Raw genomic sequence first — 15,095 nt, 5'->3', positions numbered from 1 at the left:
TTGAAGGCAATGGTGTGAAATACCCGTTTCTGCTTCTGGACAAGCTGCTCCAACTCCTGTTCCTTTGATACCAGCTTTTGCTCCAGCTCCTGACTCTGGCACTGAAATCTCTTCACGTCCTGTGGGACCGAAAGAGGGAAAAATGAAATCCAGATACAGTTTGGTAAGAGATGTCCTGAGACTCAGGATCAAAGAATTAGCCAGTGTTGGAAGGGACATTAGATACCATCTAGTCATTGGATTTATATCTGGAGCTACAAGAGGGCTCAGAAGCCAAGCCCCTCATTTTAAAGATGAGGAAGCTAGGGTCAAGGAGATTTAAATTACTTGCCCAAAGTCCACAGGTAGGGAAGTGTCAGAGGAAGGATGTGATCCCAGGTTCTCTCATTCCAGGCAGCTAAGTGGCACAGTGGATAGAGTGCCAGGCCTGGAGTCAGGAAGACTCATCTTCCTGAGTTCAAATCTGGCCTCAGACACTTGTTAGCTACATGACCCCAGACAAGTCACTCAACGCTATTTCCCTCAATTTCCTCATCTATAAAATGAACTGGAGAAGGAAATGGAAAGCCACTCCAGTATCTTTGCCAAGAAAACCCCAAATGGGGTCATGAAGAGTTGGACATGACTGAAATAGTCTAAACAACAACCTCTCACCCCATAACCAATATTCTTGCCATCCATGGTTAAACACCTTCACTGTGTAAATGAAGCAAATATAATTGCTAGGGTCCTACAGCAAGTAAGAGGCAAAACTGAAAATATAACATAATGAAATGAAGACTATAATGACCATTCTTGTTGCTTATCTATTCTTTTTGCCTAGCACTATACTTAGGCATTGAAAGAAATCAAGTTTAGATAAAACACTCTCTACTCTCCTAGAATTTATATTCTCTGAAGGAAGCAAGACACCAGCATAATTAGCTACAACACACAGTTTTACATTAGAAGCCCTTTAGTGTATCCACACTTAGATTTCCCTACCACTAGCTAGTCGGTCCATTATATCTGCCCTCCCAGCCTTGACCCACTCTGAAGCCCTTAGGCAGATGCTGTGTGTCAAGTCCTCACCTTGAAGCAGTCATGGTTCTAAGCCCAACTTATCCACTAATTCATGTAGCCTTGACTACATCATGAAATCTAAATCTCAGTTGCCTCATCTGACAAATGGGAATAATAAGGATATCTGTTCTATGTAGCTCAGAGAAGTGTGACAGGATCAAAAAGGTATCACTGAAAGAGATCTTAGAAATTATCTAAGGGACCGCTAGATGGCGCAGTGGATACAGCACCAGCCCTGGTGTGTACTAGTTGTATGAACCTGGGTAAATCACTTAACCCCTACTGACTGGGGCGGTGGGAGATTATCTAGGCCTACTCCTTTACTTTATAAATTAGAAAACTTAGTTTAAATGATTTTCCCAAGAATAGTATCAGAAGCAAGATCTAAACACAGGTCCTTTGACTCCAGACTCCTTTGACTACTGTCTCCATTGCAATATACTGTTCCTTGGACTCTAAAGCCGGTTCACTGCTCTGTACCATGGCCTCCAGGTCAAACGAGATGATATCTGTGAGAACACTCCCCAAAGTATAGTCTTCTACAAATGCAAGGTCTTTGTTATGCATAGATCACTAGCCTAGGGAGGAGACTGAGAAGGATTGTAGTTGAACCTAGATTTCCTTGTGAGCTCCTAGAGGCTAGGCACTTTCTTCTGTATCTTTCAGTACTGCTAGTGGCACATTTTGTTTCTTAGTTGTTACAGTCATTTATAATTCTCTATGATTCCATTTGTAATTTTCTTGGCAAAGATATTGGAGAGTTTTGCCATTTTCTTCTCCAGCTCATTTTACAGATGAGGAAACCAAGGCAAACGGAGTTAAATGAGTTGCCCAGCATCACCTAGCTAATAAGTGTGTTAAGGTCACATTTGAACTCAGGTCTTCCTGACTTCAGATCTAGTGCTCTAGCCATTATACCACCTACCTGCCCCACCTGGCACTATAAACAAAGGCACTTAATGTTCGTTGACTGACAAACCCAGGTTTCCAACTTCCATCCTTAATACTTCCCTCTTCATTTACCAATCAATCCTAAACATTAGAAAACAATCTCATTGAAAGCAACGAACGTTTATTTTTTGTCCTTGCATTCAAAATTTTACAACAATGTCTTGCACCTATTCAATAATTACTTCAAAACAGTTGAATTGAAATGCCATTTCTTGTCAACTTTATCCCTACTGCAGCTATCTGGTGCAGGGGGATAGAGTGATGGTTTGGACATCAGGAAGACCTGAGTTCAAATCCTACTTCCAACACTTACTAGTTATGTGACCCTGGGCAAGTCATTTAACCATTTTCTGCCTCAGTTTCCTCAACTGTAAAGTGGGGACAATAATAGTATATAGCTACCAGAGTTGTTGTGAGGATAAGAGGAGATGAGATTTGTAAAGCACCTGGCAAACCTTAAAGCAGCTTATAAATGCTACATATTAGCTCCAACATTTCTCCCACCTGCCCCTTATTCACTCACATAGCAGTTCTATTAATTCAGGTCCTTAACATCTTTTGTCTGGATTATTAGGAAAAAAAAAACAACTCCAAATTGATCTCCCTTCTTCCATTTTCTCACTTTTCCGATCCATCTGACCTAGAGCCACCAAAATAATCTTCCTAAGGAACTGCTCACTCCATAGCTTGAAAGTCTAAAGCGGCTTCTTACTGCTTCTAGGATAAAATATAAAGGGATCTAAAGCCCTTCATACACAACTCTCCTTTCTGGCTATTTCATATTATTCCCCCCCATGTACTGTTTCAGGAAAATTAGCCAACTAGCTTTTCCCTCAATTCCTTTCCATCTCCCATGCCATTGTCCTTCATGCCTAGAATGCACTTGCTCCTTAACTTTTCCTCTTGGAATTCTTATTTCATTAAAGGTTCAACTCATTTTCCACTTTCTGTGTAGTCTTTCCTGATCTCTAAGTTGCTAGAGTTCTCTCTTCCTCCTTAAGATATTTTGCATTTACTTCTCTCTGTAGACACTGTATCTTCTCTGAGTATCTCATCCTATATATGGTAATCTCTTTGGGAGCAGGGACTATCCTGTTTTTTTCTTCGGTCCTAGCATAGTGCCTTAATAGACAGAGTAGGCATTTGATGTTTGCTTCATTGAATTGAATTTATATCAAACCTAAATGTGTCTTTTACAGTTTTCACTGATTGCTTCTCATTTTGCACTCTGGGAACAAAGAGAGCAACTCAGATTTTTGTTTTAAATGACAGCCCTTCAAATACTTGAAAATAGCTATTATGTCCTGAAATTCTTCTCTTCTCCAGGCTAAACATACCCATTTCTTTTAACTGATTCTCATGGGCCAGACCCTGAGGCCCCTCATCACCATACTCTCTTTCTTCATATGTTTCAGCTTGTCAATGTTCCTTTAGAAAACAAGACTGGGATAGCAGATCCAATATGTAGCTGAGTTAAAAAAAACAATGATGTTGAACTCATATGGACCATTCCAGCAGCAGACACTAATGTGCTCCTCCTCCCTGTCTCCCCACCCCACACTTCTATGCCAGTGTCACTGTTTGGCATTCCCATGCTTTGATTCTTTATAAGAGTATGGACACAGATTTTCCAGTGTTTTTCCTGCTAGTTTCCAGTGTGGTTTCCAGTGTGGTTTCCTGAACCACAAATTCAGTAGTACCATTTCTTCCCCCCCACCCTAAGTGCCATGCTGCATAAAGAAATAACGGTTCTTTTTCTTCCTGTCTTCTCCCACTTTTTCCTGGAAAATAATATTTTATTTCAATGAGCTAAAAAAATTAAACTACTCTAGGAACTTGAAAGTTAGCAGCCACAAAATGTGGCACTCTCGTCCACCCATCTCCCCACCCCTATTCTCCCCCTTTCCCCAAACCTATCCATGCTTTCTATCGATGCTGCAGAATACATATCAGTCATCTCTGCTTGTGTTAAGAAAGCATAACCACCCAGTCCAGTTAGTTGCACAGATATTGTATTAAAAAGGAAGTTGAGGGAGGGAGAGAGCTGAGAGAAGTTGGGGCTGAGTACAGTCAGGTTCCAATTATCTTAAATTACACTCATTTGGACTTTAATTTCTTCCTCCTTCAACCTTTACTCCTTGGAAGCTTGCCTTCACTGTCAGTGGTTATTCACAAGAGCCTATGTCTGATCAGGCAGGTCATGAGTTACGGCAATAACTCAGTGAACCCTGGTCCCACAGTGGGTCTGCTCATTTGAGATAAAAGAAGAAGAAGAATGAGGTCTGCCAATAAGAATTACCAGTCCCAGAAGATCACTCTGCAGTGTCTGACAGGCACGAGAGTGTGGGTTTTGACTATGGCTTACTCATGCAGCCAAACTGATGGTCTGGGAGCAGATTGACCTTTCTGGCTGTGTTTTAAAGACTAGGGGTGGGTGGGGAGTAGAGAACAGTGCTGAAATACTGGCCTGACTTCAGGGGTGCAGTTGACTAGGACTAGTCTTTTCTCATGGATATTTAGGTTTCTTGGTGTAGTCACCAAAAGAATCATATGAAGAAAAGGGCCTTTTTTAGATAAAGATTTGGAATCAGAAAACCTGGGTTTAAAACCCAACTCTAGAATTTGCTATCTGTCTGATAGGAGACAATAATATTAATAATACAACTCTGCTATTTACACTATATGATAAGAGGCACACAATAAAGTCAAATGGACCTATGACCTCATTGATACAGACATCTTCTCCAGTGATGCAAGTCACATGACATTAACACCTGCCCATCCTGTGCATCCCTTGTTCATGATCCGCCCTAACTTCACCAAAGGAGGTCCACTCAACACTCTGGAGGCCTCACATGCTTTCTCCTGACATCAAACGCTTTCTGGTGCTACACCCAGCCCATCCACCTATAATCCCTTACATGTGACCAGTCAATCTTTTCCAATCATACTTTTTCCCTGATACAATTTACTTATATTCTTCTTGGAAGTTCTCTCATCAAACCTACGTTGTAACCTGTTCACGCATGCATTGGCTTCTCTCTCACTCTTGCAGCAAGATTTCATAATAATTGATTAGACAGTTATAAAGTACTTTAAAGTTTGCAAAGCAACCTATATGCTGTATAGCATTTGAACCTAACACTAGTCTAAGGAGTGCATTATGAATACAAAGCATTATTACCCCCATTTTTCAGATAAAGAAACTGAGGTTGAAAAAGCGTAAGTAATTTGTCCAAGGTCACACAGTAAAGTTCAAAGGAGAGATTTAAACAACTTTGAATTAATGTCTCAGTCACAGTTTCCTCAGCTGCAAAAGAAAGGGTTGGACTACATGGCTTCTAATAATCTTACCAGGTCCACATTTTATAATCCTAGTCCATTGAGAGACAATATGGTAAACTGGTGAGAAGGCTGAAATTAACATTAAGAAATTTGGATTCAAAGCCTGGCTTGGCCACTTACTATCTAAGTAACCACAGGCAAGTTATTTATATATTCTGGGTCTCAGTTTCTTCATTCATTTACGAAAAAAAACAAAGCAAAATAACGTGTACTATATTACAAAATTCGTTTGATAACCTTTAAAATGCTATAAAAGTATATTATCTTTGCTCATGGAGAAAGAGAGTGAGTTTTCTTCATAGCTCAGCTCAAGCACCATTTCAGATATTGGGCTTTTCCTGATCTCCCTCATTGCTAGTACCCCCACCCCAATTTACTTTGTATATTTTTATATTTATTCATATTTGTAAATGTTATAAACAAAACTGTGAGCTCCCTGAGGGCAAGGGGAGTTTCTTTCTTTTTCTTCCTTCCTTCCTTCCTTTTATCCTTTTTCTTCTTTCTTTTCTTCCTTCCTTCTTTCCTTTTGTTTTTCTTTTCTTTTTGTCTTTGTATCCTTAGTGTCTGGCACATACTAAGGATTTTTAAAAAGTTTGAATTATTGGTAATCTCTAAGGGATGATACAATTTTTAAATCCTCAGTTTGGTCATCTAGGCTCGACTACTTACCTTTAAGAGGAACTGTTCCTTTTCATTTTTTATCTGTTGCTCCATTTCCTCATAGAGATGCCGAACTTCTTCATCATACATGGCAATTTTCCTAAACAGATGGTAAAAAGGGGTTTTTGACTAAATCTATACTGAGGTTACCGTCACTTTACATATATAACATATGTGATTTAGGAGACATAACTAATTTAGAAGCAGGGAGCGTAATTGGTGAATGTAGGAGTTTTGTTTCAGCCAAAGGGGAAGCTCAACTCTAAATCAACAAAAAGAATACATATTATATAGTGATGCAAATTAGATATGATACACTTTTTTGGGGAGGTGGGTTTCCTGTCCAGTGATTTTATCAGTTCTGGGAATTCACAATGAGGCAACTTCCTCTACCAATGAAAATATGCAATTGTTGGACAACTTACAGCTGAGTCAATACACATTTATTAAACACTGGTAATTGGAATGGACACATAATATAATTTCCTGTCATCTAAAGTCTCCTGGGCACTCATTATTGCATGGCAATATTTTTATTCTTCCTTTCTTTATCACACTTTTTAATGGTGACTTCTCTCCTCAAACCATTTTAGACACTCGCCACAATCTCCTCACTCATCATATAACTTCACTTACTTTACTAAGAAAATCCTTCATAAGCTTGCCCACCTTCCAGCCTTGTTCATTTGGCTCAGCCCTAACTCTCCAGGAAACTGTTCACCTCTGCTCACCTACAGCTTGCTTTTACAGGTTGTCTCCCCTCTCCCCCATTAGAATTAAGCTCTCTGAGGACAAGTACTGTCTTTCTTTAGTTTGTAATTTGTATTCCCAACTATGGGGATGTATGGAGTATATGGAGTGTTCAGAAGGGCTAGCACATCTGGTGTGAGGGCTTGTCCAGCACTTTTCAGAGCTGGTTATCCACCTTTGGTGTCCACCTGATTCACCCAACTCTCACCTGTGGCTCCAACAAACTGTATCATGCACGGTGGCCACACCACAATAAGCCATCTCAGCAGATGGGCTAAACCTGGATGAGGGTGACCAACAAGCCTCAAATCCATGAGTGAGTTGAGGGAGGGGGGAGTGTCTACGTCATGCGTGTGAAAACTTCCACCATTGGAATGGGTAGATGAGAACAATTTGTTCCAACAGTCATAAAGTCATGAGGCAGACATCAAAGACACCAAGATCGTCCTCTGCAACCTGGGTCATCACTGCTACTGGACTTTGATCATTCAGGAAGAGGGAGTGAAGCTGATGACTTTGTGCAACTCTGCCTCACTTAAATTCAATTTATTTGCAAATAAAGTCATTGATCCTCTTCAAAAATGAAGGACAAGTAACAATTTGTACACCCACTAATGCTTCCTCCCCCCCTTCCCCTGTCCTCCCCTCTCCTCTCCTCAAAGTATACCGATTTTGCTGAGTATTACAACCACTGTTCAAATCGAATAGTAGTCCAAGTACTCTATGAAGTGCATTTATTAAAACTCTAATGTTAGTGTAAGTTTGTTATCATTGTAACATATTGAAACACATCAAAAACATGAATGGGCTTCTTTGAAAAAGAAGCTAAGGCATTTTTGGCTGAATATTCAGCATGAAAGATACTCCCACAAAGTCTACAATGATGCCATCTCACTGTAATGGAAAAGCCTTTCCCCATAGGCTCTACATTTCTATACCTCATTATCTTCAGTCCATTTTCTATTTAAAGGTAATTTCAAGAGGGAAAGAGCATTAATAACTATGAGGTTCTAGAACCTCCCCTGAGCTTTGAAGGAAACTAAAGTTTCCACAAAGTATACATGAGGAGTGAGTGAACTCCAGACATGGGGATATCACTGTGAAAAAACATAAGAGCAAGAGATGGAATGTTGTATACACAGGGGACAACTATCAACACAGGTAACACAAAGTATGTGAAAGGAGGCAATATGATAAAATGGGAAAGATACTTAGGAACCAGACTTTGGAACCTTTAAGCACCAGACTGAGGATTTTTTATTTTAACTTAGAAGTAATAAAAGATCACTGCAGATTTGGGGATAAAGGTGTATGTGTATTCATATAAATTTGAGAGTTGTGTAGAGGATGTACTCTGAAAGAGGTACAGAGGGAAAAGGAACAGTAATTTCTTCTCAAAAGCTGGATTCTTCTTCCATGACTCGCCTTCTTATCTGTCAGAGAAGACTCTCTTATGCAAGAGATGTTTTTATGGTCGCTAGGGGACATGGATAATCGTTGAGCCAATAAATTGCTAGCCCTACACAGTAGTATTGGGAGTACTAGGGGAAAGCAATAATTTTCATTTTGAAATAGGAATAGTCATGTGCTTCTGCTGGTACTAGATGATCAGAACATCCAGATAAAACTAGACCAAGATGGCATCCACATCTTGAGTTAGTTTTAGTTTTCGGTCAAATGAAAATCAAGCAGGATTTCATTCTATATGCATGTGTTTCTATTTTATGCTTTTAATTCTGTTTTTTAAGAAAGGATATTACTTCAAGGAGACATGCAAAAGTTGTAGCTCTTAAAACACATGCTTCAATAACTATTACAGAGATTGCAGCAGCTGCTGGTATGGAGAAGTAAAGCTTTTTAATGATCTTTCAAGCTACAGTGAGATAGAATTAGCCAAAGAAAAATATGATAGGCAGCAAAAGCAATGACAAGAACTAAATAACTGTGCCTTAGGAGAATCTAATTAATCCTCAGCAAACAATCAGCAACCTTCAGAAAGACCCAACAGGAAGAGGCTTTACTCTTCTTCTAGAAGTTGCATCAACTTCTTAAAGTTAGGATGGCAAGAAGACCAGGGAAGGGGGGAGGGGAGGAATCCACTATAAATCTTTGTTAAAGAAAGAAATGATTGTCATAGTCAAAACAACAGAAAGATTATTTACGATTTTTAAAAGGTAATAGATATTCATTGATATGAATCTTTATCACTAGTGCAGTGTTTTATATATGATATGTGCTTAATAAACATTTACTGATTTAAAGAACTGAATGGAACACTAGCCATCTGACTTGCCCCATACTTTGTGTAGTACATCTTTATGGCCTACTTCTGGCTCAGCTCTTCAGAAGACAAGAGATATTATACTGAGGTTAAATATAACTCTGTGTATGCTTGTATTTCCCTGGTTCTATGACCCTATGGAAGTGGGGACATCCTAGATGAGAGGAACTGTCAGGAGAGGTGTTGGAGGAAGAAAAGAAAACACAGAAGATCTGAGGAGGTAGTGGAAGGAGGAGGCTCTAATCTTTCTCTAAGTAAGTACGTTGCCACTAAGTGTTATGAAGGTAATGCTATCTTATCTGTTATTGTTGTTTGCCCCTCCGTTCTCAAAGAACCAATGACATCACAAGGGTGATGTCTTGACTTTCACATTAATTGGATTTAAGGGAGACAGAGCTATGCAAAGTCATCAGCCTCATTTGGCAAGCCAGAAATAAAGACAACTGGCAATGGCCCAGCAATCTTATCTAGAGAACGATTTTAAAACATTGTAGGATGCTTGGCTGGAAGGCACAACAGAAAGACTGATGTATTTGTTTGGAGAGAGAAGGCACAGGGAGAAATGGAGTTTAGATACTTACTTTTTCAAGGCACATTCCAGTTCATCCTTCTCCTTGTGGGCTTCCTGGAGCTGGCAGAATATTCTGGAGAGAAACTCTTCAAAGTTGGACAGCAAGTGAGGCTCATGCTTCTTTAGCTGCTCCCAAAGTTGCTTAACATCACTTTCACTGGTTCAAATTGAAGAATTGTGTGATAATAGTAGTAATAGGTAAGGTCAAGTCAGTGAGGGCTATGGAGTTCCTTCTGACCCTAGCAACCAGCGTCAATCTGCTAATTGTCCAACATACCTCAGAACATGGCTTATGTGGCCAAGCCCTCTTAACACAACAGTTCCTAATATATAAAAGATGGAGAAGGTAGGAGAGTCCAGGTGTGTTTGGAGACAAGGGTTATGAAGCTTGAAAGAGAAAGCTCCCACTCCTGGGAAAGATTAGCATTTGATACTGAAAGTTAAAGGCAAAGAGTTAGCAGAAAAGAAGAAATCACCCCTCCTTGCCCCGCTCCCCATTGGGAATTAGAGTAAAGGAGTGTGATTAACAGCAGAGAAGGGAGAAAAAAAAGAAAGTTGAGACCTATACAGAGAAAAGTACAAATAGAGTTGCAAGAGATGAAGAATTTTAATTGTATTTATTTGTTTCAAGGAAGAATTCCATGTGGATGGGGAGGAAGGACTCCTTGAGAACTGTCAGTGTTGTAAAAAATGTGCATCAATAAAACAGAAGGAAGCCCTGAAGGCCTTAAGCAGGAAATTCTGAAAAACCAAAAGGAAATTTCTGATATGGGAGGAAAGGGGTAGTTGTCCAAAATGACCAATGTGGACGACCAGGGAGATCAAAAAACCAACTTCAATTTTTAAAAAAGACGTAGATAAGATGGGGGCAAGAGCAGATAAGGGATGATGAACATAAATACATGACATGGTCCTGTACAAACAGGATCAGAAATGCGAACAGAAAGTGCTAAAGCTGGCAAAGAAAACTAAGAATAGCAAAGGTTTTTAAGCTGGATGGCTGGGGATTGTGGAAGAAGAGACTTGCTGACTGCAAAGGAAAGGTGGAACAACAAAATGAAAAGGAAAGGATGAGACAATGATAAAAGGAAAAGAGAAAAAAAAGCATAAAACAGAACTACTTTTTTTTGTCTGTTCTTTCTGATAAGCTGAATGATGTTAGGACCAGAAAGGCCAGAAATAAAATGGCAAAAGGGAACCTCTAACTATCCTTGATGAGTTCAAGCTACCTGGCCCCAAAAAAGTTCATTCCTGGTTTTCTCATTAATGTGTAAAATATCCCTATTCTCTCTCTCCCAGGGCCTTTCTAGTGCAGAATATACGTGATTATTGGAAAGATTTATAATTTGTCAACTGTAGCAACTCTCTCCACCAATACATATGTTATGTATTTCAATATGACTATGTATTATTGATTAGACAGATTATCTCAACCTTCAGAGTAAGAAATGTTTTGCCATGGTTCCATTACAGCCTTGTGCCTCCCAGGTGACTAGATCTTCCACACACCTTACAGGTACTTTCCCCTAATTATGCTTACATACATTGAGTCCACTTGTCTTCTTCTGAGCACTTTCTTTTTCCCCTTTGTAGACTACAGAGAGAGTTGGGTGGCAGGGAAGATAGAGAATTCTGCCTCTAAAGTAGCTTTGATTCCAATCTGTGTGCTACAGTTAGTCTGAGGAGGTCAGTAGAAATTCAATCTCAACAGGTTTTGTACAAGTGGGGGACATCTATCTCCATAGGCTGCCTTAATTCTCAGTATCCATGTTCTGTGATGGGAGTTTACTCTAAAGCAGTAGTTCTTAGCCTGGGGTCCATCAACTTGTTTTTTGTATTTGATAATTGTATTTTGATATAGCTGATTCCCTTTTTAATCTCATGTATTTAATTTTATGCATTTAAAAACATTATTCTGAGAAAGGGGCCATAGGTTTTGCCAGTCTACCAAAAGGGCACATGATGCATAAATGTTTAAGGACTCCAACTCTCACAGGATCTGTATCCATAAGCCCTAAATTCTCAACTTGCCTAGGGCTCCACATTCAAACTTATCCCTCCATTCACATACCTCAGATGTTCCCCCTTAGTCTGAATAGCCATGCTACTCACCAGTCACTCTCTTGCCCTAACTCATATCACAGATCACTCTAAATCCAACACATACTCTTCTCTGTGTTTTTCTCACTCCACTCCAGACTCACTCCATCACAAGCACCTGAGGGTGAGCCTCCAAACATACCTGCTCCAACCACCATTAGTAGAATATTCTCAAGCTCCTTTATATGACTGTAATTAGTTAATTATCACAAATAACTGCAGGTATCCTTTACCTAAGGTATACTGCTATTGACCTTTCAGCATCAATCATGCCACACCACAAACCTGTTTTCCTATGCATTCATTAAGTACCTACTATGTGCAATATTAGCCAATAGTCAGAAAGACAAATGAATGACACAGTAGCTGTCCTCAGGGAAATAAGACATATAAACAGATATGTAAGATGAATTAGGATATAAAGCACAGGATGCCATGAAATTAGATGAAAGGGAGGGCAAGGGAGAAATAAAGATACCTTCATGGAGGAGACAGAATTTGAGATGACTGTGAAGGATTTCTGCCTTTGATGGAGATAGCAATGTCTATAGATCAACCTTTCACTGACCTTCCCTATAGCTTTCTCTTATCTGAGACAAACCCTTTGGGTGGTGTTTTTCTCCCAGTCCTCTGGCATCACGACCCAGAGGGACACTTTGTGATGTCTACCTTGAAAGTGTACATGTAGGCAACTATCAGGGCAGCTTGGGAATGTTCCTTCTTTCCAAGAAAACCTCTCTATCTGTTCTTTACCCCACTAGGATGATGAATGAGGGATATGGTGCAATTGATCTGTGAAAGCAAAAAGGCAAAAGCTATTTCCATTAAGCCTAATGGAGGCATCAGCCTAAATCCAATTTTGAAGCTTGTAAATTAGGTAGTTTGTAAAAATAAAAAAGAACTTAGATACCTGAGTCATTGTATACTAAAATGGCCCTTATGCCATATCTGCAGAGCTTAATGAGAGCATAGAACGGACAGTAAGAGAATCAGACGAGATATTTTTGTGGCAGAGCAGTGTAACTCTGGGAAGTCGTTACCTAGGTGGCTTGTTCCTATGCTCCTCTGCTTATGTACCACTATCTTTGTTCTGTGTACCCCTAAGAAAAGTCTTGTGTGCCAGGTCATAACTATATGGTGCTACAGGTATTAGGGTTGTAGAACTCAGCAAAAAGCCTGCTCTGTTGCAAGACCAACACAGAGCTAATCTGTCACAAGCTGTGTCCAAGGGGAGCCGCCCCTCTATTCTCTCAGGTGTTTCTGGGCCAGAGGTTAAAGTACCTCTTGGGAGAAGTCTTCAAAGAAAAGCAGGGCTCTCTCACTAGGATTTGGCCTCATTTTGGCTAAGAAGACAATGCAGGTGACAAATTTTCCAAATGCTCCCTCCCTGTGGCTGCCAGCTGCTTTCTTCTCCCAAGATCCATCCGTTTTTGTAGTTGAGCTATTGCTAAAACAATCACACTCATAAAATTCTCTTGCAGAATTCTGCTCATAGTCTAGTGCTGGTGTTTTACCTTTGCTGGTGTCTCCTAACCCTGGGGCAATCCTGCAAGTCATCTTCTAAAGAACATTAAGCCACAAATACTCTCTCTGGGCTGACAAACTGTGTCCTATGCCCCCCACACATACACACCCTAATCTAACCATCCGCATCTTCTACTATTACACTTTTCCTCAAGATCTGAAAGTGTCAGCCCTTATCTGCAGGGTTCTGCCACTTAAACAAGATATTGAACCTGATTCCAGTAGATACAGAACCCCCAAAACAGTAAGAAGATAAAGGTTATATGCAATTTATTTTAGGGAAAGACCAGTTTCTATTAGTTCCAACCTAATTATTTTTTTTGACAGCCAGTGTTTAATTTCATTTTTTCTCTTGATCAGAGGACTTTATGGAAGAAATGGGATGGGTCTAGGGGGTGTGTGTTTGGTTTGAACGCCTGGATGCCTAAAAAGATTGTTCTACCACCCGATGAATAACTGATAGAAATAAAAAAAGATACAAATAACTAGTTTATAGATTACAGCTAACCTAATTTTCTGCTTCAGTAGGCTATGAAAATAGTCCAAGGTTGTTACACTGTTACTTTCTAGTTAAATGACCCTGGACAAGTCTCTGAGCCTCAGTTTTTCATCTGTAATGCGAACATTTTCTTAAATGTTTACTTTGATTTTTAAGCAATTTAAATTATGATCAAATATGCCATATAAATATAAATACCAAATAAACCCGAGTGCTTTGCTGTGACACAGAGAGATAAAGAAAGAGGGGATCCTATTTCTTAAAGAAATGGGAGATTTTTTTTTTTTCCTTCTGAAAAGCTGGGCCAGGCACAGTTACACAGACAGTATTATAGGATTCACAATGTGCATTGTAGAAGTACTAGAGACCAACGAAGATATTGTCTCAGGTACTGAGACTATGAGGCAAAAAAGAGACTGATAAAACTGCTTCATGCCGACAGCCCTGCATCTCTGGTGGCTACTTTCAGCGTGGCCAGGTGTGAAAGAAAAGCCTGGTCCTGCGGGGGAGGGAGGAGAGCAGAAAGGGAAATGAGGACTTCAGACAAGTACTATTGGTCTGAGCTGAAGACCTGGTTGTATGTTGTGTATAGAAATTAGAGCCAATGGTTGTGAAACTGATAGAATAATAGGCCCTGGGAAAGGAAAAGTTTGGGAAAGGTGAAGCGTATACGCAGGCTGGAACCCGTGTTGACTTCTCCCTGACTGTCCACACCACCTGAAACCAGGAGAGATTCCTCTGAAAGGTAACTACTCTCTATTATAGGCTGACCTTAGACCACATCTCCTTTTTGTGTGATCCATGGTCTAGATTTCTTCTCCCAAAGAAGATAGTTTCTTCATCTTCAAAAGAAGTGCTGACCTTGTTTAAGTTGTTATATCCCATAACAAGAGAACCTAAGTGGAATGGCTGCTGCTGCTTGGGGTCATTTTGCATTTCTATCTCTCTATATATTTGAATAAAGCTATGCAAGCAAAACCAACCTTGAGATGGCTACATTTCTCAATTGGTGGGAATCCTTTGATTCCAGTAAGTTCTTACCAAAAATGAAAGGGAATAGCAACGAGATCATTTATTTTTCTGTGAAGAATCAGAAAAAAGGAGATGTGGATGGGCGACTAAGGGAGAAGTAAAAAAGGGGGGTTTTTGTACCAATGGACACATGGTATCAGGAAAAGATGGAGGTAGCAACTAGGTGCTGCTGTAGATAGAGTGCTGGGCTTGGAGTCGGGAAGACTTGAGTTCAAAGCTGATCTCAGATACTTACTAGTTGTGTGACCCTAGCACTTAAACTCTGCTTGCCTCAATTTCCTCCACTGTAAATTGGGGATATTAATAATACCTGCCTCCCA

At 39.9% G+C, this 15,095-nt stretch overlaps 1 protein-coding gene across 2 annotated transcripts in view; it reads right to left on the bottom strand.

Moving 5' to 3' along the window:
• CRACR2A (calcium release activated channel regulator 2A) overlaps positions 1-15,095 on the bottom strand; it is a 222,323-nt gene that overhangs the window by 89,353 nt on the left and 117,875 nt on the right. For both annotated transcript variants that reach the window (XM_072654002.1, XM_072654003.1), the window contains 3 exons: positions 9,631-9,777; positions 6,028-6,118; positions 24-119 (listed from right to left, as the gene is read on the bottom strand). In XM_072654002.1, the coding sequence (XP_072510103.1) occupies positions 24-119; positions 6,028-6,118; positions 9,631-9,777 (334 nt within the window). The remainder of the gene's footprint in view (positions 1-23; positions 120-6,027; positions 6,119-9,630; positions 9,778-15,095) is intronic.

Source organism: Notamacropus eugenii, chromosome 3, assembly GCF_028372415.1.
Source record: "Notamacropus eugenii isolate mMacEug1 chromosome 3, mMacEug1.pri_v2, whole genome shotgun sequence".
Taxonomy (NCBI): domain Eukaryota; kingdom Metazoa; phylum Chordata; class Mammalia; order Diprotodontia; family Macropodidae; genus Notamacropus; species Notamacropus eugenii.
This window is presented reverse-complemented; position numbering and strand designations above follow the sequence as displayed.